General features: G+C 45.3%; 1 protein-coding gene across 2 annotated transcripts; it reads left to right on the forward strand.

Moving 5' to 3' along the window:
• The first annotated feature begins 373 nt into the window (after positions 1 to 373).
• On the forward strand, positions 374 to 12870 carry LOC135109593 (104 kDa microneme/rhoptry antigen-like). Of its 2 annotated transcripts, XM_064021016.1 has the most exons (5): positions 374 to 1035; positions 1136 to 1231; positions 1311 to 1394; positions 1489 to 1652; positions 12237 to 12870. In XM_064021016.1, exons 1-5 carry the CDS (start codon positions 852 to 854, stop codon positions 12351 to 12353), a joined length of 645 nt encoding a protein of 214 aa, XP_063877086.1. In that variant the 5' UTR covers positions 374 to 851; the 3' UTR covers positions 12354 to 12870. The 2 variants fall into 2 exon arrangements, with proteins under 2 accessions (XP_063877086.1, XP_063877087.1); XM_064021017.1 differs by lacking the exons at positions 374 to 1035; positions 1136 to 1231; positions 1311 to 1394; positions 1489 to 1652 and adding an exon at positions 11921 to 12068.
• Positions 12871 to 21509: the final 8639 nt, after the last annotated feature.

Here is a 21509-nt window from a genome sequence, read left to right on the forward strand (position 1 = left end):
TATCATCTCCAATTTTACCGATAAGAACATACCGGCCATAACTAAGGCGATTAATGGACAGATAGTGAGAGAACTTCAAGCAATCTTGAATGACTCCTTTAAGATCTATTTCCCTTACTCGGATATCATTTATTATGACCACGACTTGGAGCGGGTCGTTGTGAATAACGCGATTGTCCCTCCTAATGACGATCGTATTTACAGTGATATAAGTATAAAATTTGCATCGCATATAGCTCGCATTCTGGGTTTCAATCCAAATTTTCGCTACACCGTCTACTTTCAAAGATCTGGCGATGTCATTTCATCTTCCAGCGCGAGCGAAGCTTCCTCCTCATTACCCATAAAATTATTCGCTCAGTACGTACCGCGAGCTGATGCAGGGACGGATTATATGTACGTTTATACCGACATCATTTCTCCCTCGCGATTTGGTAACCAACTAGTTAATATATTAGACGTCATACCACTCCCCGGCGACAGCACCAGTAAAGGTGCGAATTCAGTTACGTATAAACCACTTTCTGTATCAACTATAGAGAGTGTGGCTATCAAAATTGCTAATCAAAGAGGCAAACCTATTCAGTTTGAAGATGGGGAAAACAGTGTTACTTGCGTGTTACATATAAGACCACGTTAACTTTGCGTCTCGGACGTAAAGTTTTGAAGAGAATCGATCAAGGTGGGATAATGGGTGGAGTGGAGGATAATGAAACAGGCAGGTGTTGCCTACTTCCGAGGCAAGTCACGCACCTCGCGACCATCTGCGCGGGAAGCTTCAGTGTTTCCCCGCGCGGCATGGCGGCCGGGACAAAGTGTTGACAATGTTATAGAAAAAAAAGAAAAGAAAAATGGGTGTTCATTGTGGAACAGCAGAGGCGCGGCTTTTATGTGAAGTGTGTGGGAGATGGCACACTAATCCATCCTGCCCCTCATGTGTGGAAGACCAGTGTGATTTATGCGAGCGGTGTGGACTTCTGTTTCCACATCCACCGCCAGAACACACCTGCGAAGTTGGCAATCCTGCTTCTTCTGGTAAGCATTATTACGTATTTTGGCGGGAATGTATAATAATAAAGATGAAATGACTGTCAATCTTTACAAGTTTGAGCTCTGAGCACATCTTCCTGTACAGGCTCACACTCGATTGAGGTTGAGCAGAACGGCGGCGTAGAAGGCCCACGTCGGCGGACGTCACAAGGCGACATCCCACGCGGAGGCGGGGGAAGAGGTGAGAAAAAAAAAATACTACAAATAATAAAGCAATAAATACGGTGCCACCGCCACTACTAATATTCTTTTTTTTTAAGACTCGCCACGGCCGGGACCGAGTGGATTATCGGGGAACGTATTCAATTCTTCCGAGACTTCAAGTCCTTCACTACCTACACAAGGTAAATATCAATTCAATAATAATAATAATAATAATAATAATAATAATAATAATAATAATAAACTGTCGCTGCTACTTCTATTTTTTCTTCCCAGACACGCCACAAGCGGAGGCGGACCACGATGAGCGCAGCATGGCAGGAGAGTCGGCGGATGCAGACCTTGACGAGCGCGGGATGCCGGAAGAGCCGCGGTTAATTGACTCGAGGGAAAATTTTATGAGGAGCTTCACCAGACATCAATATGACATACCTGATCATGTAAGCAGAGATCCACTCGGTCTACTTACCGAATACAGGGAGTTCTTTATACGGGAAATTAGATCATATTTCACGTCACACGGCTCGCCATTCCCCCCCACCCTGAAAATATTTTCACACATTTCTCTGTTACTAGTGAAATTCTCTACCTTAGGCGAGGATGAACATCGAGTCATTCATATTGCTTTTAGAGCACGACTGATCACCTATCAAGATGTGCCTGACCTTGTTGATTTATGGATCCATCAGCTGAACAGTCGGCTGGAAAGCCTTACCAGCGAGACTGAAGGATCTGGTTTTATCATTTCAAGAGTACAGAATTTTTTCATCAACTATTGCTTGCACGTCGCATGTAGTGGCATAGGAGATTATGTTGCTTATCCTAGAGGCGTGCGAGGAGGGAATGAAATTTTCAATCCTGATGGCCGACATTCATCCTGTGTTATTCAGTGTTTGGCGGCTTTCAGACTTCATGCTCGAGGTGTACCTTGGAAAAGAATTCCAAAAATATTACGGAGACGGCATGGCGGAGAGAAATACGTCACGCGCGGAAAAGTATGCAGTCCAGTGACTTGGGAGAACTTGAGTCAGTTAGAAAGGTTAAATTGTCTGTCTCTGGACGTTTATACACTGACAAAAAGCGGTGAGATATACTATTTAACATTATCAAGAAAAGGCTCGCGGAAGTATAAAACTGTAGTCTCACTCCTTTTACTAGGTGGAAAACATACGACGCTCATTAAAGACGTGGAGAAGCTGCACCGGAAATTGACGAGAAGCAGCCCCACCCCAGAGGGTCATCAGTTTTGCAAAGTATGTTTCAGCTCAGTTCCCAAGTCTGTCAGTTTGAGCGATCACGAGTGTCACTGCGACTTCACTCAAACTCTTCTCTTTCCAGGTGACGGTGAAAAAGTAAAATTTAAAAATTTTGCCTACACCTATCAGCCTGCATACTTAGCATTTTTTGATTTTGAAACTATGATAAAACCTAAGGAGAATAGGAGTGTGATAGCTGAACATGACCCAATTGGATACTCGTATCTCATCATCAATAGGCATGGAGATGTCGTGGAAAAGAGAAGTTATTTCGGTGAAGATCCCGTGAATAATTTCATTGATAGCCTATCCAATGCTTGGGGAATCATCAAGGAAAGTGTAGTTAGCTATCCAATTAGCATGTCTGCGGAGGATGAAGCCCACTTCAAATGTCAGCGTCACTGCGAGCTCTGCCATCAACCCTTTAATGTGAAAACCCCACCTCATAAACATCATGACCACTCATTACCACAAAATAATTACAAGGGGGCTTTGTGCGCGCGATGCAACCTCCAGTGTCGTGACATGAGGAAATATCTCATCACTCTGGCACATAATATGAGCTTTGACGTCTCCTTAATCATAAAAGACCTTCACTTGCCAGAGTCGCACGTGGACATCCTTGCCAAGTCAGAATCGCATTTATTGAAAGTAAGGATTAAGGAATTGCAGTTTCAGGACACGCTTTCCATTATGAATGCTGGCCTCGGTCATCTCGCTCAGAGTCACGTGCAGGCGGGCTATAGCACGCGTTACGCCCAGGAAATGGTGAATTACCTCCCCGAGGATGTAAGGCGTGTAATTTGCACTCAAAAACAGTTTCTTTGTTATGAGTACATCACCGACCTTGGCCGCTTAGAAGATCGACAATTGCCACCTCGTGAGGCATTTTATGACACGCTCAAGGGGAAGGCTCTGCCACCTGGAGAATATGAACACGCTCAAAGCGTGTGGAGTATGACATCCTGCCGCACTTTAGGCGATTACATAAGACTGTATTGTGAGATTGATGTGGGATTATTAGCCGACACATATCTCAAATATAGATCATACCTGCATGAATTTTATGGGCTGGACGTGTCACATTACGTGTCACTGTCTTCTTATGCTTATGACGCTTTTTTAAAGTCGACAGGCGTTCAACTTGATCCACCTTACGACCCTAACATGTATCACCTGATCAAAAGAAATGTACGAGGAGGCTTTGTAACTTGCGTCAGGCCACACCTGCAGTCAAACCACGAACCCGACGGTGGACCCGGCACCTATGTGTTCTATCTGGACTATAATTCATTATATGCAAGCGTTATGTGTTCCTCCCTGCCTATGGGTGACATCAAAAAGCTTTCTCAGTCAGAGATGGATGATTTTTTTGAAGTTGGCATCCAGAATCATGTGACAGATGGCGACGTCGGTTACTGGCTGCATTTAGACAGCTGTGACGTTTCCCCCGACGTAGCTCGGATCACGGACGAGTTCCCTCTGTGCCTCGCACACATGACTATTACAGAAGATGACATCTCGCCGTACAGTAAAAGACTGTTAGAAGCTGAGGGTCGTAAGCTGGGGAAGAAAAATCGTAAACTCGTGGCCAGTCATAAGGGACTGAAAGATCATCTCATCAGTCTGGAATTGCTGCAACTTTTACTCTCACTTGGACTGGAAATACAATGTGTTCATGCTATATATAGGTTCAGACAGGCTCCATACCTGAAACCTTTCATAGAAAGGAACGTCGCTCAGCGTAAAAATGAGACGTGCGCCATTAAAAATCGCATTTGCAAACTGATGTCAAACGCAGTTTATGGTAGATCCATGTTATCTGAAGTGAAGTATGGCCTCCAGCAGAAATTAGTGACAAAAAGAAAGTCTTTCCTGAAGTATGCAAGAAATCCATCCTTTAAAAGGGTCCACCAATTAGGCGAGGACCGAGTCATATGTGTCAACAGTAAGAATACGATTAAAATCAGGCAGCCAAATTACTTGGGATACCATATTTTAGAAGTGGCAAAGAAGTACATGTACAACTTTTGGTATCGTGTCATCAAAGCTAATTATGGGGAGAGAGCTAAATTAGCTTATGAAGATACTGACAGTTTCATTTTCAGTCTGCACATACCTACAAACTTAAATGATGAACTGAAACATGGACCCATGGCAAATTTTCTCGACACCAGTAACTTTGCTTCAGATCACCCGTGTTTTAATGGGGAGTGGAAGGGTCAACTAGGCTTGTTGAAATCTGAAACCGGATCCACGCTCATCAAAGAGGCGATTATATTAAAGCCAAAGATGTATTCGCTGCTGTTGGAAGATGACAAGCAAGTATCTCGAGGTAAAGGCATTCCAACTCACCTTCAGCAAAATATATTGCATCAGCAGTATAGGGAAACACTTAATAATGTCGCATGTGGGATGGTGGATTGCTATAATATCAGGAATGTGAAAGGACAAATTTGTACCACTCGTATGCGAAAGCGTACGTTGTCACATTTTGATGACAAGCGCTTTCACATCGATGGCTATACCTCAAGGGCGTATTATCACCCCGACAATGATCCGCGGGAAAGAGATGTGGAGAATGAGATGGAAGAGGAGGTGGCGGTGGATGTGGGGGAGGTGGAGGTGGATGAGGAAGAGGAGGAGGAGGAGGAGGAGGAGGAGGAGGAGGAAGAGGGGGAGGAAGAGGGGGAGGATGGGGTAATGAGTGGTCTGTGGCGTGATCGGGAGAGACTTTCCGCGGCATTATTCACATCATGATTAAGGGGTAGAGAAAGAGAGGACGCAGCTGCTAGCAGACGCCCTTCATGTAATGTAAAAAAACATTTGCTCTGACCACGTAGGCTAAGGAAGAGGGGGAGGTGGAGGATGGGTTGTGTCGTGATCGGGAGTGGCCTTCCATGACATTATTCACGTCATAATTAAGGGGTGGAGAGAGACCGCGGCCGCCAGCAGCTGCCATTCATGTAATGTAAGAACATTTGTTTTGAGTATGGAGTTAAGGAGAGGAATGAGGAGATTGTTCATGTACTGTAAGGACATTTGTACTGTCCACGTGGGATAAGGAGGATGAGGAGGAGGAGGTAATGTAAGAACATTTGTACTTAGGTTAAGGAGAGGGGGGGAGGGGCGGGGGAGGTTGAGGAAGAGGTGTGGGTCGGGGGAGATCCACGTCATAATTAGAAGGCAGGGATGAGGATGCAGCTGGGAGGTTAGTTATGCTGTTACCTACATGACCATGTAAATAAAGGTTAAGTAATAAATACTGTAAACATATCGTAGCGTCTTTTAGTAACCCTCTGAACTTAACATGGACAAGACATTTAGCGAAGAGATGCTGAATCTCTTCAGATATCCTGCACGCATAATTATTGCAGGTTATACAAATTCCGGCAAAACACACCTCTGCAATAAAATTATAGAGAAATATCAGCATGGATTTAACAGAATTATCATTTGTGGCGTCTCATCGCATTCGCTGCAGCAGAATTCCCCTTTTCAAGATAAGGTCGAAGTGCATGAGAAAATTATTGATCCCGTGATGGATGATAACAGTCCATACGCCGACCCGCAAACGCACACACTCCTGATATTAGATGACAATTTCCTCACGGCTGGCAATTCTCAAACGATAGCAGAGGCTTTCACCAAAGGGAGACATAAAAATTTGTCAGTTATAATGATAGCACAGAATGTCTTTTTCCCCGGAAAGTATGCTAGAACGATAACTTTAAATGCCTCACATTACATTCTTATGAAAAACAGAGATATATATCAAATTGAATGTCTGGGCAGGCAACTTTATGGAAGGGAGCGCGCCAAACACTTTGTGGAAATTTATAAAAATGTCGTGCTTAGACGAGATCACGGTTATTTGTTGTGTGATTTATCCCCGAACGCACCCGAAGAAATTCAACTGCGCACGAATATTGTGGATGAGCCACCCTGTGAGAAAGTCTATCTGCTATGAACGCCGTTTTGGACGAACTTTACCGGGATATGACGAATCCTGCGGCTTTAGGAGGTGTGCAAGCACTCTACAGAGAGGGGAAGAAAAGGGATAAGAATCTAACACTCCGCGATGTGAGGGCATTTCTGCAGGGCAACCGCACTTATACGCTTCACAAGCCGACACTGAAACGTTTTCCGCGACGAAAAATTCTCGCTCCTAAACCGTCCGTCATTTTAACTTGCGATTTGGCTGATTTTGCGAGGCTGCACAGACACAATGGCGGCGTCCGATACATCATGTTTTGCCTGGACGTTTTCAGCAGATACTTGAAAGTGGCAACGCTGACAAGTAAATCCGGACACAGTAGCCTGCAAGCGCTGAAAAAAGTTCTAGAGTCGGGGAGTTTTACAGGCGTGTCGCGTCTTTTTACCGATCAGGGATCCGAATTTTATAATCAAGCAGTGAAAAAATATCTAACTTTGAAAGGTATTACCTTGTATTCCAATTACTCGCGTGAAACAAAGGCGAGTTTGGCAGAAAGGGTCATCCAAACCATAAAGACAAAAATATATAAATATCTCACGCAGAACAACACACTGACGTATATTAACGTCTTGCCCACCCTAATAAATACGTACAATCACACCCCACACCGCGGTTTGGGCGGCAACCAAACGCCGGCTCAGGTTCACCGCCTCCGCGAGCTGTCACAAGTCAGGAAGCAATTTAAACGAATGTATTTAAATCGGCCAAGGGGAAAGAAAGTTGTCAGTCATAAATTAGACGTGGGAGACATTGTACGCTTGCAACGTGCTTCCCGAACGCAATTTAAATTCAATAAGGGTTATACCGTCAACAATACCGAGGAGCTTTTTAAGATAAGTCGTGTGGATTACTCACATAAAATCCCTATTTATTTCATAAGGGATTTGACGGGGGAGGACGTGACCGGCGCTTTCTACAGGGAAGAATTAATCAAGTCCTCTCTTCCCTCACATTACCAGGTCGATATATTACGATCGAAGGTCGAGCGAGGTAAGAGAAAGTACTTCGTCCACTGGCGTGGGTACCCAGATAAATTTGACAGCTGGATAGATGCGGACGACTTAGTATAAGATATGGATGAGGAAAAACCATTGATATTGAAGTACAAGGATTTGGTTTTTCTCCTCTCGCACGTCACCCCTAAATTGCGGAAGCAGGTCTTGCAAAGTTTGAATAAGCGCGAAGTCAATTGCATCTCGGAAATATTCGCCAACTTTTTGAAGAGACGCCTGACGGACGACGATACCATCATTAACCGCCTGAAAAAATTCAAGAGTGATATTCGCACTGTAGCCTTGAAGAAGACGCCCGTGTACAAGAAGAATGCGATTCTAATCTCCAAACGAGGTGGTAACATATTGGCCGCGTTACTCCCGATAGCCGTGTCGGCAATAACAAGTTTACTACAGAGATGAAAGAATATTGTTTAGTTCCCGTCTCAGTTGCCGAGAGGTGTAAGTTTAAACCGACCGACAGCGCAACTCAGCACCGATTCACGTCAAAACAAGTCAAGAAAAAAAAAAAAACTTCACTTCCGCTACCGGCTGCCGCCCTCCCCGACGCCGCCACCGTGACGCCACCACCACGCGCACCTGTCAATCCACCCTTGGATGATTTGATTCGAGTTGCCGTTCCTCCTTCCTTTAGAGAATATGGTTTATCTCTCTTGAAATTATTGGAGGGTAAACCTGGGATTTCATGGGATGAGCGCGGTAACTTACTTCCACCATTTTCTGGCATAAGCGTGTTTGATCTCATACGAGTACTCGGTCACGAAAAGGGGGCCGCGAAAAGACTTTCACCCGATAAGCGTCCATTATTATCACTGCTACTTCGCATGGCGCAACTCCCCGCGGATGCCATCAGAAATACGACTCAACGAAGTAAACTGATAGGTGGCGGGGTCGGTGACATCTGGGAAGCATATTAAATGAGAAAGCTCCCCATCTTACTCTGTAAACGAGTAAGTACATCAATAATACATGAGAGCACGTGTTAGGCGCGTCAGGGGTGCAGGCCCACGGATGGATAATTGATGAGGGTTATGGTCAAAAAAAGGTTCACCCCCCCCTAACCCACATCCCCTAATAAATAATACGTTCCCCGCCCTCCATCCCTTCCCACCAACAAAGGAAAAAAAAATAACACCTGCGTCAATTTGAATGAATAAATTCTACTACGCAGAAGGTGTAATATCGACCAATACGTGCGAATAAAGGTCTGCGATGTCACATTTCCCCCTCACTCCCCTCACAGAGGGTTCAACGTGTGGATCAGCCCTCCAATTACTCGTCAAGATGAAGGTGGTCGAGGGCAAGCTGACCGATGGCATCTTCCGCGACCGCCGCTGTTATATAATTTATTCAGTAAATGCCGTCTCCACCGAACCGAGTGGGATTGCGCGGGATCTCAAAACGATTTACCCATACGAAAATACACATGCAGCTAGAAAGAGACTCTACTCGCTTCATCGGGCCACGGCAGACACGAGAGATGACCCAGGACGTATCATTATCCACGCGCCTCCCACAGGAAGCGTAAATCTCCCTCACCTGGTGGCCTGCGTGACTCAGTATGGTTGGGGCGAGGCCGTCGAGGGAAACGAGAAGGCGCGACAGGCAATCGCGACGTCGAAGGATTTGCCTTACGTGGAAGGACTCAAGATGGATACAAGCGTGAATCGACGTCAACACTTCCAGAATTGCCTGAAAAAGATTGCCCTGCTAGCCATGGCGAACGCTGAAGTAGAGCAAATTATTATCCCGGAAGGACTGGGATGTAGAGGTCGCTGCCAGGATGAGTGGAAGAATAATTACCTGCCTATGGTGGAAGGGCTGGCGCAGCGACTTCAACCTTTTGGAGTTGAAACTATTCTGGTGAGGAAGTCTGAATAACTATATCATGTAAATTTTAAAATAAAGTTGATGTGTGTTTGACAAATCGAGTATAAATGTATTCCTTAATTGGGGTGACCGTTATTATTTATTTTGATCATGGCGGGAGCAGCATATCAGACAGAAATAAATAGCCGGTGATTATGCTCGACGTCTTATTCATGACGTGACAACCATCATGACGAGAGCGTTCACACCTCCCACTCGAGCGGAATACGACTTGCTTTTTACGCAAAGCAAAGGTGGAGGTTTAGACGACATCCGGGTTTTTATTCCACCCCATTCAAGAAGAGGTGGCGGTCTATTTTCCGTTTTGAGTGGCTTTGCTAAAAGAGCAATTCCCTGTAGCACCCGAAGCGCTCCAAATGGGAAAAGGTTTATTAACAGATGTTTTAGAAGGGAAGCGACTTCGCGAATCATTAAGAAATAGAGGTGTTGCAGCCGTGAAGGGTGTGGGGGAAAGGATAGTTCGAGGCGGACGAGTAATGAAAAAGAGGAAAGTTGGAGTCGGAAAAAAAAAAAAAAGAGAAAACCACCAACCAGGCAACTGAAAAGAAAGACTTGCTATAAAGCAGATATCTTCAATATTTAGCTTAGTCGCAAAGATGACTCATTACGGTCCGGATGTGCAGGGTGGAGCGACCTCCACCCCCCTGAGCAATTATCTGACGGCCGTGAGTGAGAACTTTCCGCGGGTGAATCGCTTGCATACCATCGAATCGTCAGTCGCTGCGAGGGGAAAGTTGGACGTATTACCCGTTAATTTAGATGCAAATGCTAATAATCATGCGGGGATCAACGATCCTTACATTGAATTTAGACTGCCTGGTATTCCAGGGCAATTTTTGGATCTATCAACGCTGTCTCTAGAATTGCGAGTTAGCGCGACGAAGGCAGACGGCGCGCCACTAGACTATGGCGATCACGTCGTTTTTAGTAATGGTTTGAATAATACGATGTTTAAGTCATGCGCTTGTTATTTTAACGAACAGCTTGTGGAGTCATCCTCTTTGTTCAACTATCACGCCTTCATTAAAATGATTACAACAATCCCTCAGGATAAAATTGACTCTATCGGTCGCGTCGCCTTCTACCACCGCGATTATGATGGATCAAAAGGCATAATCAATAAATTTGATGAAGACTATTTCATGGGAGGGAATAAAGACGAGAAACAAATGATGAAAGATTGTAAAACGCACGGCATTTCGATGACTGCGCCTTTGTTTTCGGATATATCAAGTCTGGACGCTTATCTGCTTGACTCTGTTGATGTGAGAATTCGATTAGAATTGGCTAACAAAACATGGATTCTTAATTCACACCAAGATGCCAGCAGTTTCAAATTTAAGCTCGAGATGGCTAAGTTATGGGTTGACCGCGTCACGCCACATCCGCCCGCCTTAGAATCGTTAAATAACTCCTTGACTCGAAATCCAATGCAATACACTTTTAATAGAACGCTCAATAAAACGTATGTGTTAGCCGCCAATCAAACGTCTTTGATTGCCGAATTACCTTTCGCGCAAATCATACCTCAAAATTTGACCATGGCAATAGTTGATATGGACAGCTTACAAGGCGTAATTGATAAGAATGGTTTATATTTTCAACACGCCGATCTGTCACATGTACATATCACCGTGAACGGGGCGACCATTTATAACGTTCGCAGCTCTTTCCCGCATCACGCGTCAAAATTGTTTTACACGACCCTTGAGTCACTAGGATTGGACACGCGTAATTCCCTAACATTTGATGCATTCAATAAAGGTCGGACAGTATGTTTCTTTAACTTTGTGACGGAGGACGTGCACAATGCCATCCCTCTGGATAAATCAGGAAATCTAAGAATTAATCTGTCGTTTGCCAAGGGACGTAATCACAACCGCGTCATAATGTTTTTCGCCGACACTACTGGCGTCAGAGAAATTGATCATTATCGTCACGTTCGCTGCATTGTCCGCGCATAAGCCGTCATGAATGCACGTGAAATACAGGCCGGTCTAGCAGGCATCTTGGGCGATCGAGTTTATTTTTTAGGCTGTCACGATCATCGCCATGTGACAGATCTGATAAATCTTGCCAGAAAACAGGTGAAGCCATGCGTTTTCATTCTAAATACATTGAGTGACTCAAAGACCATGGGCCACTGGATTACTGTTTATCTTAATTTTCAAAGTCAGACCATAGGCTATTACGATAGCTATAACTTGCATCCCAAATACAATTCCGCTGTCTTACATCATTTTATGCAAACTTGTCCACATATGAAAATTAGCACATTAAATTATCGACTTCAGGGGTTGAATTCCCTCGTGTGTGGCATTTATTGCATGTTCTTTTGCCTTCTACTGAGTTGGCATACATTAAAACGTGCAATGTGCATTATTCACGCCACCTTCAAAAAGCATCAATATCTATATAATGACAAAAAAATTACTCGTATGGCATACGTAATATTTCGTAATATGCCGCATTGCATGCCTACGTTTTGCCCAGCTGGCAGCCGGGCGAGATGTCGTAACATCTGTAAAGCGGTAATAAGGTAGATTGGGGGGTGGGGTGGGGGTGGGAAAGGGGGTCAATATGGGGTAATTGCTGACGGATAAGCGTCACTTCGCCATCACCTCTCAACCCAGTCGGACGTCGAAGCCTCATCTCCAAGAATGGAGCAAGCTAACAAACGTTTCATCTTGAGAACTGCGGGTGAGTACGCCATTACCTTGCACGGCATCTGACATCTTCACCATTGTAAATTACATTAACGTTCTTTGCCAATGAATAAGAAGAGGGAGAGTGGGAGGGGAAATAAAAACTTTTCCATTGTTCTCATCGTTTTTTTTTTTTTTTTTTTTTTTTTTTTGTCTGTTACAGAACGCATCTCTTTCCGCTTTGATATCTATCTGGGCGATGCTGGGGGTAAGCGAAGCCGTGCTGACCATGAGGATGTCAATGTGGAGAAAATGTCAGAACCTGCAAAGAAGAAATTGATCTTTAGTGATGACGACATGTCGCCACTGCCGGCCAGCCCACCTCCTGACGCTCCATCAGGACAGGAGTCGCAACAGCAGCAGCCGACATCGCAGTCGATTCCGCCACCTCAGGAGTCGCTGATGCCACCTCCGACCGAAGCACAGCCGCAACGGTCAGATGAGTCGACAGTAGGCGGCAAAGAGGGTCAGGAGGTGAAGAAGTCGCAGGAAAACAGAAAAAAAAAAAATATTCCCCCTAACACGCCAGAGGACGACAGCACACCAAAACTCCCCGTTGCTCCAGCCGCCCCTCGTAAGAAGCTGGTTCCTAGAGTTATTAAAACTACGCCCGTCATTGACAGCGATGACGATGATCTCTTCGCCTTCAATTCGCAAATGTTTTGAATGAAAGAGATGTATTTGCCCTAATAAGCAATGAGCTGTATTTGTCCTAATAAAAATAAAATGTTCCATCGACTCTGCATAACCTTTCTAATAATAATAATAATAATAATAATAATATTAATAATAATAATAATAATAATAAGGTGACCATCCGGCATAAGTATTACGTCAGCCCACGCCGCTGGCGGTCGGTGAAAGTGGAAGAGGCCGCCACTCCGCCCTGGCCGTCACAGATGCTTCCTCCAGGTAAAAACGATGGACAGGTAACGGAACCTCGTGAGGCTGTCGCGACGACCTTGACCATAGGGGATGTATTGAGATGTCGGAGGGAACGCGTGATGGCAAGTCTCGCCACCCAGACTGTCCAGGATCCGCGCGGGCAACTAGCGCGTGACGTCCACGTGGCGGCCCATTCTAAGCCCTCAACTTCCCGTTCCCGCCAAAAAAAAAAAAAAAAAAAAAAAAAAAAAAAAAAAAAAAAAAAACCTGCATGACTCCTGGCGGCGTAAGGCCGCATGGGACCTGGCGGTCATCGCCTGCCACTTTCCTGACACGTGCGGTCCTCCCCCCACCCCATTCCCTTCCACCCGACCTTGACCATCCAGCGGTGGCAACCTTGGAATGTACTGAGGTGTCGGAGGGAACACGCAATGGTAACACTCAGTCATCCCACCCTCCAGGATTCTTGTGAATGAAAGGGAAAGGGCGACTTTCATGGCAGCGCCGTCAGAGTCCCCATAACCACGCGTGTGTGTGGCGACTTCCACGTCTGGCCGCCAGTCCACACCCCCCCCCCCCCTTTCGCTCAATTATTTTCCACCCACCATCATTGATTCATTTAGTCATTCCATCGTCGCCGAAGGATAAGGACACACGCCTCCCCCACCTCTCCGTCAGTGTCGCCGTCACCGTCCCGCTCCCCCCCCCCTTCCCTTGGTGTTTGCCGTCGTGAATCACCCCCCCCCCTTCCCAAGCCTGGGTCTATGGAAAATTGCTATCAGGATCACCATCGCAATATGGCTTGCCGTCAGAGCCGCCCCTGGGTGGGTGGGTTGGGGGTGGGGGGAGGGACGTGAAAGGGCGACCTACACGGCATTGCCGTCACAGTCACCTAACCACGCGTGTGTGTGGCGACTTCCACGTCTGGCCGCCAGTCCACACCCCCCCCCCCTCCTTTCACTCAATTATTTTCCACCCACCATCATTGATTCATTTAGTCATTCCATCGTCGCCGAAGGATAAGGACGCACGCCCCCCCACCTCTCCGTCAGTGTCGCCGTCACCGTCCCTCCCCCCTCCCTCCCCCCCACCCCTTGGTGTTGCCGTCGTGAATCGCCACCCTCCCCTTTCCCAAGCCTGGGTCTCCATCCTGAAATGGACTGCCACTGAAGTCTACGGAAAATTGCTGTCAGGTTTCCCCATTGCAACTTGATAAGGTCCACACTCGCAATATGGCATGCCATCAGAGTCGCTCCAGGGGGTGGGATGGGATCCCCATCCCCCCCTCCCCCTCCCCCTCCCCCCTCCCCTCTCCCATCCTCCATCGTCCCCGAAGGATAAGGACGCACGCCTCCCCACCTCTCCGTCAGTGTCGCCGTCACCGTCCCGCTCCCCCCCCCCCCTCCCCCTTGGTGTTTGCCGTCGTGAATCACCCCCCCCTTCCCAAGCCTGGGTCTATGGAAAATTGCTACCAGGGTCGCCCTTCGCAATATGGCATGCCGTCAGAGTCGCCCCTGGGGTGGGGTGGGGTTGGGGGGTGGGGGGACCCCACCCCCCACCCCACCCACCCAGGGGCGACTCTGACGGCATGCCATATTGCGAAGGGCGACTCTGGTGGCAATTTCCCAACTACTTATATATATATATATATATATATATATATATATATATATATATATATATATATATATATATATATATATATATATATATATATATATATATATATATATATATATATATATATATATATATATATATATATATATATATATATATATATATATATATATATATATATATATATATATATATTGAGAGAGGAGAATGGTGCGATAGCGGAAGAAACATCCCTGTGTACGCTTTGTGACAATGTGAAACCGTAAAAGCCATGTTCCCAGATTGTTATGCGGGTCATAAAAAAAAAAAATAATAATCCTATCACAAGATGTCGTAAGTTAAGTGGACACGTGTAAGAACTGATAATTCTGTGTAATTATGAAGAAATTCTGAGATTGGTGTGTGAGGTCTAAATTTGTTAGTATACAGTGTTAGGGCCTAGCTGTATGTGGGACCATCAGTTAAAATGTTCAACAACAATTTGAAGGTACAGGAGGTTGATAAACTTGTAGGGATATTACAACAACAACAACAACAACAACAATAATAATGATAATAATAATAATAATAATAAATATAAATAAATAAATAAATAAATAGATAAATCTTGAAGGTGAAGGAAGTTGTTTGTATAGGGTGCGGCCTGAAGATTCAGTTGTGTGCAAGTGTTCCCTCCAGCTGCTTGCTTCACTGACCCTCCCATGCAGCTCTTGGCCTGCCTCTCCATCTTCCTCCTGCCACTTCTCCAAACATAAGTCTTCCAGGTGTTCTGGCTTCTGTTATCCTCTCTGCGTGCCCCAGCCATCCTCTCTATCAGTCCTCTGTCACCTTCACTACATGTGTGTCAGTTTGCGTCTTGTGCACCTCACTGTTGTCTTGAACCTCAGTCCTCGTGTTTGGCGTTTGGCGGAAGTCGTATCTTATGCTTCTCCTTTTCTTCTTTTTCCCTCTGTTCCTCCTGTTCTTTCTTTCTTCTTTTTTTTTGTTTCTTCTTTTCTTCTTCTTCTTCTTACTACCAACATTATTATCATCATCATCATTATTATTATCATCATTCTGCCTTTCCTCCTCCTTATCGTCGTGGCCATCATCGTCGTTGTCCTCGTCGTCCTACTTTTCCTCGTCCTACTACTACTACTACTACTACTACTACTACTACTACTACTACTACTAGTAGTACTACTACTACTACTACTACTACTACTACTACCACTACTTTCCCACTTATCTATCACGTAATGGTTTATGTCCCCGTGACGTCGTACTTTCCAACAGCAAAACTGATGACAATATACTGGTACAGCCTGGCCCCGCCACCCCATCTGACCACTTATCTATTTTCATAATGATTACATCACAACAAATTAAAATCTTTTCTCCACCTATAAACGATCTAAACAAAACCAATTGGGATGAATTTAAAAGTAAAGCTTAAAGCCAGCAACATCAACACAAACCCTCACATGTCACAGGAAACACTACACAAATTTCTCAGGGAATGAACTACACCTATAACTTCCACGATGAGAAATCATATTCCTACAAAAAATTATAAAACCAAACAAAAACCTATTTATACTAAAAAAAATATAGAAACTTTAGAGGTCTCCTCCCTAGATGGGTACTCCGATGCTGGTGCAGGAGTCGCCATGCTAATTTTGACTTTTGAGTGAAGGATGTGTGTATAATTAGATGTTTGTATTTATAGTGTGAAGGAAGAAGGTTGTCTTTAGAGGGCAGGCTGTGACTGTCCCCTTGTGTTGTGAGACACAAAGGGAAACATTCAGTGAGGTGACAGCTGGGTTTAATGACAGGTTCACAGCACTTCCTGGTCCAGTGCTTTAGACCTCACTGGGAGTAATTATCATTTCGGCAGGTGTCTACTGCCTCCTTGCAGCCCCGCGTCCTTGCCCGCTCCTTTGCACGGCCACATGTCGCTGTAGATCATGAGTGATGCTCCACACAATGGCTCCTCACGTAATGATGAGGCACAAGACAGTGGTAGCAGGGACACATTTTCAAATTTATCTCTGTATATACAAAAACAACAACAACAACAACAAGGACGAAGATGAGAACAGTGAGATCAAGAGCTGTAGGAGTTGTTGTTGTTGTTCTTCCTCTTCTCAAGTTTGCCGCTGACTGGGTAACGTCTCGAGGCTCAAGTCGGGGAGGAAGGTGAAAAATTACGCCCCAGTAGCACTTACCCGACAGGCCAGGGAGTCACGTATGGGGGAACGTGATGGCAAGATAGCGGTTGCAATTCCAAGCTAAATATACAGGTGTCTGCTTTCCAGTTTATGCTAAATGTAGCAAGCCGTCCAAGAGATTTGTCTGCCATAGGTGCAGCGCTTTATTCGTCTGAGAGGGAAACTTATAAAAGGAATGTTAAGAGGAAGAACAACAAGAAAATAGAAAGAAAAAGAAAAAAAGAAGGAGGAAGAAGAAAAAAAAAGAGGAAGAGCAGGTAGAATAGGAGGAAGAGGAGGAGGAGGAGGAGGAGGAGAACGAGGAGAAATACCACACCGAAAAAAAAAACTGAAGAAAAAAATATCAAGAACATAAAGGAACAATAACAAGAAAGAAAAAAATTATAAAGTGATAATGACAGAAACGACATAGGTAACGTAATGACGACAAGAGAAAACTACAAGAGATAAGGAAAAAAATAATGTGGCAAACAGTGAGACAGACAAGTGACACACAGCAATAGGAAGACACAGTGCATGAGGCAAGTGTTCCCAGGGAGAGCGTCATTAGTTTGCCTACAGCTGAGAATAACAGATACTTCAAGCAACACGCAACTTCTTCCTGCTAGGCCATCCAAGTTGTAACCAGACCCAACGCTGCTTGACTTCGCTGCTCGGAGGAGAAGCAGTGCGGACGGCGGTGTGTTCAGCGTGGTGTGATCGTTGGCTTAGTGTGTTGCAAACCAAAATAAAAGTGACTCGTATTCCTAAAGGCTTTACATTTTCATAAGGACTATTTTCAAAGACTGTAGTTATGATTGCCTCATTATCACGAGGATTTGTCCTCATTGGTGATGTAAAATCCTTGTTAAATTATAACATTAGAATTTTAGAACATTATCCGAAACTACTATTTAGATGCTACGTAGATGTGTGTGTGTGTGTGTGATTCATCTATGGGTGTCTGCTGGTCACCCAGCCAGCCGTTAACTCAGAGCTCATAGTGACCAATGTCACTATGCAAACAAAAAGATGTGTCATGTTTTAAAATCTATATCTTTTATCAATAGGAATAATGATGTACCATTTTATATTAAGAGAAAAGTTTTTGATGCTTGTGTTACTACTTCGGTGCTATACGGATGCGAATCGTGGCTCAGCTGTGACTTAAAACCTATAGAGAAACTATACAAATGGTGCATAAAGGAATTATTAGGTGTGAGAATAACTACTAATAATGACATTTGCATGGTGGAATTAGGTTTACCCTCACTTAAAACGCTTGTTAAGGAAAAACAAAGGAAATATTTTCATAAAGTGTGGACAGAAAGAAACGATATAGTTGATGACCCGTTGATGCACGTACTGAGGTTAGTGTTAAATTACAACGATCAAGTGTCTAGGTATATCACAGATATGACTATAAATGATTTTAACGATGTGGAAGATGCCAAGCACAGAATGAGACTTAATATTAGGAATTAGTTGTTAAATAGGTTGACCTTTTATAAACAAATTAACCCGAATCTAATAGTACATGATATATACACAAGAACTACTAGAGTGAACGAGATAGAGCGTGTGTCATGGACAAGACTTCGTCTCAGTGCTCATTCCCTGGCGGTAGAAACAGGTCGCTGGAACCGTCGGGGACGTGGTCGCCTTCCCATGGAGGAGAGGCTGTGTCCCTGCGGCCTCGTGCAGACCGAGACACATGTCATCGAGACTTTTCCTTTGTCTTTGACCCTTAGATTAACATATAATGTCACAACTGTTCATCAATTGTTGGTAGACAGAACTGATTATGATAATGTGTGTTTTATAGTGCATAAATTATTAGCGTTGTTTAAGTGATAAAGTTATGTATGCATCTCCAAGTCTTAAGATGTTACCCCCGTAGTGTGATGTTTGCTGGATTCCTGCCCCATCTTTAAGGATTATTTTATGTGTTTTACTTATTTTTACTATTGCATTTGTGTTTTAAATGTGTTATAAAAGTTTTAATGTATATCATTCGCATAGTGCTATTAAGAGAAGTTACTGTATTTTGGACCAGAACTGTATGTATTTTAAATTGTATAATTTATTTATTTTTTTCCTGTGGTCAATAAACTATCTGAATCTGAATCTGAATCTAATCTGGGCAGGACTCAGACCCGTGACACACCACACAAGGGGACAGCGAGGCCACAATCCCTCGGGTTACATCTCTGAATATATATATATATATATATATATATATATATATATATATATATATATATATATATATATATATATATATATATATATATATATATATATATATATATATATGATGCTAGGTGAACAGGTACTACGTTATTAAAAGGCTTGCTCATTTGCCTCGCCTCGCCGTGTGTGTGTGATATTAATGGTATTTGACTTCTTTACTCAGTTGTTACTTAATATTCTCTCTCTCTCTCTCTCTCTCTCTCTCTCTCTCTCTCTCTCTCTCTCTCTCTCTCTCTCTCTCTCTCTCTCTCTCTCTCTCTCTCTCTCTCTCTCTTAAACAAAATCCCTATATTAGCATAGTCATCATTACTACACTACACTACACTACACTGGAAGTGTGTAGAAGTGTGTGTGGGAGGGAGGGTGTCAGTAAAGGCCCCTATTGGCTGAGTGCCCCGTGAGGAGGACCAGCTTAGAGTTAGTAGTGATCTCGTCCACCAATCAGAGAGCTCTCTTTTTGCAGTCTTTTTGCGATAATAATTTTTTATTATGTGCTGCCCTCAGACCACCCTGTCACTGGAAGAAACGAATACAAACCATGTGCGCCGCTGTGATCGCACCAGCCACCGCGTCCCACCGGCCCAGCCCGCGTCGCCTGGGCGAGGCAGACAGCCGCAGCCTGGGAGCGACGCCAGGTGCAGCTGAGGAACGAAAAGGATGTCGAGAAGCGAGACAGGGATGTGCTGGGGGAGGCGTTCCCGTCCAGTCCCTTCCCTTCCACTCTCCTCTTCTTTTTTCCTCTCCTCTCCCATTCCCTCCCCTCCCCTCCCCTCTTCTCTTCTCTCCTCTTCTTTTCTCTTCTTCTCTCCCATCCCCTCCCCTCCCCTCTCTTTCCCTTCCCCTTTCCTCTCCTCTCCTCTCCTGTCCTCTCCTCCCATCTCCTCTCCTCTCCTCTCCTTTTCTCCCATACTGCTTTGTCTTGTCCCGTCCCGTCCTGTCCTGTCCTGTTCTGTTCTGTTCGTCCCGTTCTGTTCTGTTCTGTCCGTCCCGTCCTGTTCTGTCTCTTCGTCTTGTAAAGTCCCGTCCTGCCCTGTCCTGTCCTGCCCTGTCCTGTCCTGTTCTGTCCGTCCCGTCCTGTTCTGTCACTTCGTCTTGTCCTGTCCCGTCTTGTCCTGTCCTTTCTCTCCTCTCCTCTCCCATCTTTTCCTGTCTTGTCTCTTCCTCTCTCCTCTGATCCCCTCCCCTCCCCTCCCCTCTCCTCTCCTCCCCTCCCCTCTCCTGTCCTGTCTCCCCCTCACATTCCGTCTCGTCTTGTTCGTCTGGTCTCGCTCGTCATGTCCCTTTCACTCGTCTTGTCTCGTCTCGTCTCGTCTCGTTCGCCTCGTCTCGTCTGGTCTCGTTCGCCTCGTTCGTCTCGTCTCGTTCGCCTCGTTCGTCTCGTCTCGTTCGTCCCGTTCATCTCGTCTCGTTCGTCTCGTTCGTCCCGTTCATCTCGTCTCGTTCGTCTCGTTCGTCCCGTTCATCTCGTCTCGTTCGTCTCGTTCGTCCCGTTCATCTCGTCTCGTTCGTCTCGTTCGTCCCGTTCATCTCGTCTCGTTCGTCTCGTCTCGTCTCGTTCGCCTCGTCTCGTCTGGTCTCGTTCGCCTCGTTCGTCTCGTCTCGTTCGTCCCGTTCATCTCGTCTCGTTCGTCTCGTTCGTCTCGTTCGTCTCGTCTCGTTCGTCCCGTTCATCTCGTCTCGTTCGTCTCGTTCGTCCCGTTCATCTCGTCTCGTTCGTCTCGTTCATCCCGTTCGTCTCGTTCGTCTCGTTCGTCTCGTTCGTCTCGTCTCGTTCGTCTCGTTCGTCTCGTTCGTCTCGTCTCGTTCGTCCCGTTCGTCTCGTCTCGTTCGTCTCGTCTCGTCTCGTCTCGTTCGTCTCGTCTCGTTCGTCCCGTTCGTCTCGTCTCGTTCGTCTCGTCTCGTTCGTCCCGTTCGTCTCGTCTCGTCTCGTCTCGTCTCGTCTCGTCTCGCTTTACACTTGTTTCTCTCTCGTTCGTCTCGCCTGTCCTGTCCTCTCTTTTCTCTTGTCTTCTCTCCTCTCCTCTTCTCTCCTCTCCTCTCCTCTCCTCTTCTCTTCACTTTCCTCTCCTCTCCTGTCCTCTCTTTTCTCTTCTCATCTCTTCTCTTCTCTTTTCTTTTCTCTCCTCTCCTCTCCTCTCCTCTCCTCTCCTTTCCTCTCCTCTCCTCTCCTTTCCTCTCCTCTCCTCTCTTCTTTTCTCTTCTCTCTTCTCTTTTCTCTTCTTTTCTCTTCTCTCTTCTCTTCCCTTCTCTTCTCTTCTCTTCTCTTCTCTTCTCTTTCCTCCCCTCTCCTCTTATCTTCTCTTCTCTTCTCTCCTCTCCTCTCCTTTTCTCTTCTCTTCTCTATCCTCTCCTCTCCTCCTCTCTTCTCTTCTGTGTCCTCTCCTCTCCTCTTCTCTGCTCTCCTCTTTTCTTTCCTCTCCTCTTTTCTTTCCTCTCCTCTGTTCTCCTCTCCTCTTCTCTTCTCTTCTCTTTCCTCTCCTCTCCTCTCC

This window comes from Scylla paramamosain, chromosome 19 (assembly GCF_035594125.1).
Source record: "Scylla paramamosain isolate STU-SP2022 chromosome 19, ASM3559412v1, whole genome shotgun sequence".
Classification (NCBI taxonomy): domain Eukaryota; kingdom Metazoa; phylum Arthropoda; class Malacostraca; order Decapoda; family Portunidae; genus Scylla; species Scylla paramamosain.

Coding starts and splice junctions, on each gene's coding strand:
- LOC135109593 (XM_064021016.1), top strand. CDS start 852: ATGGGTGTTCATTGTGGAACAGCAGAGGCGCGGCTTTTATGTGAAGTG. Junction 1,036..1,135: donor TGGCAATCCTGCTTCTTCTG/GTAAGCATTATT, acceptor CTTCCTGTACAG/GCTCACACTCGATTGAGGTT. Junction 1,653..12,236: donor AATATGACATACCTGATCAT/GTAAGCAGAGAT, acceptor TGTCTGTTACAG/AACGCATCTCTTTCCGCTTT.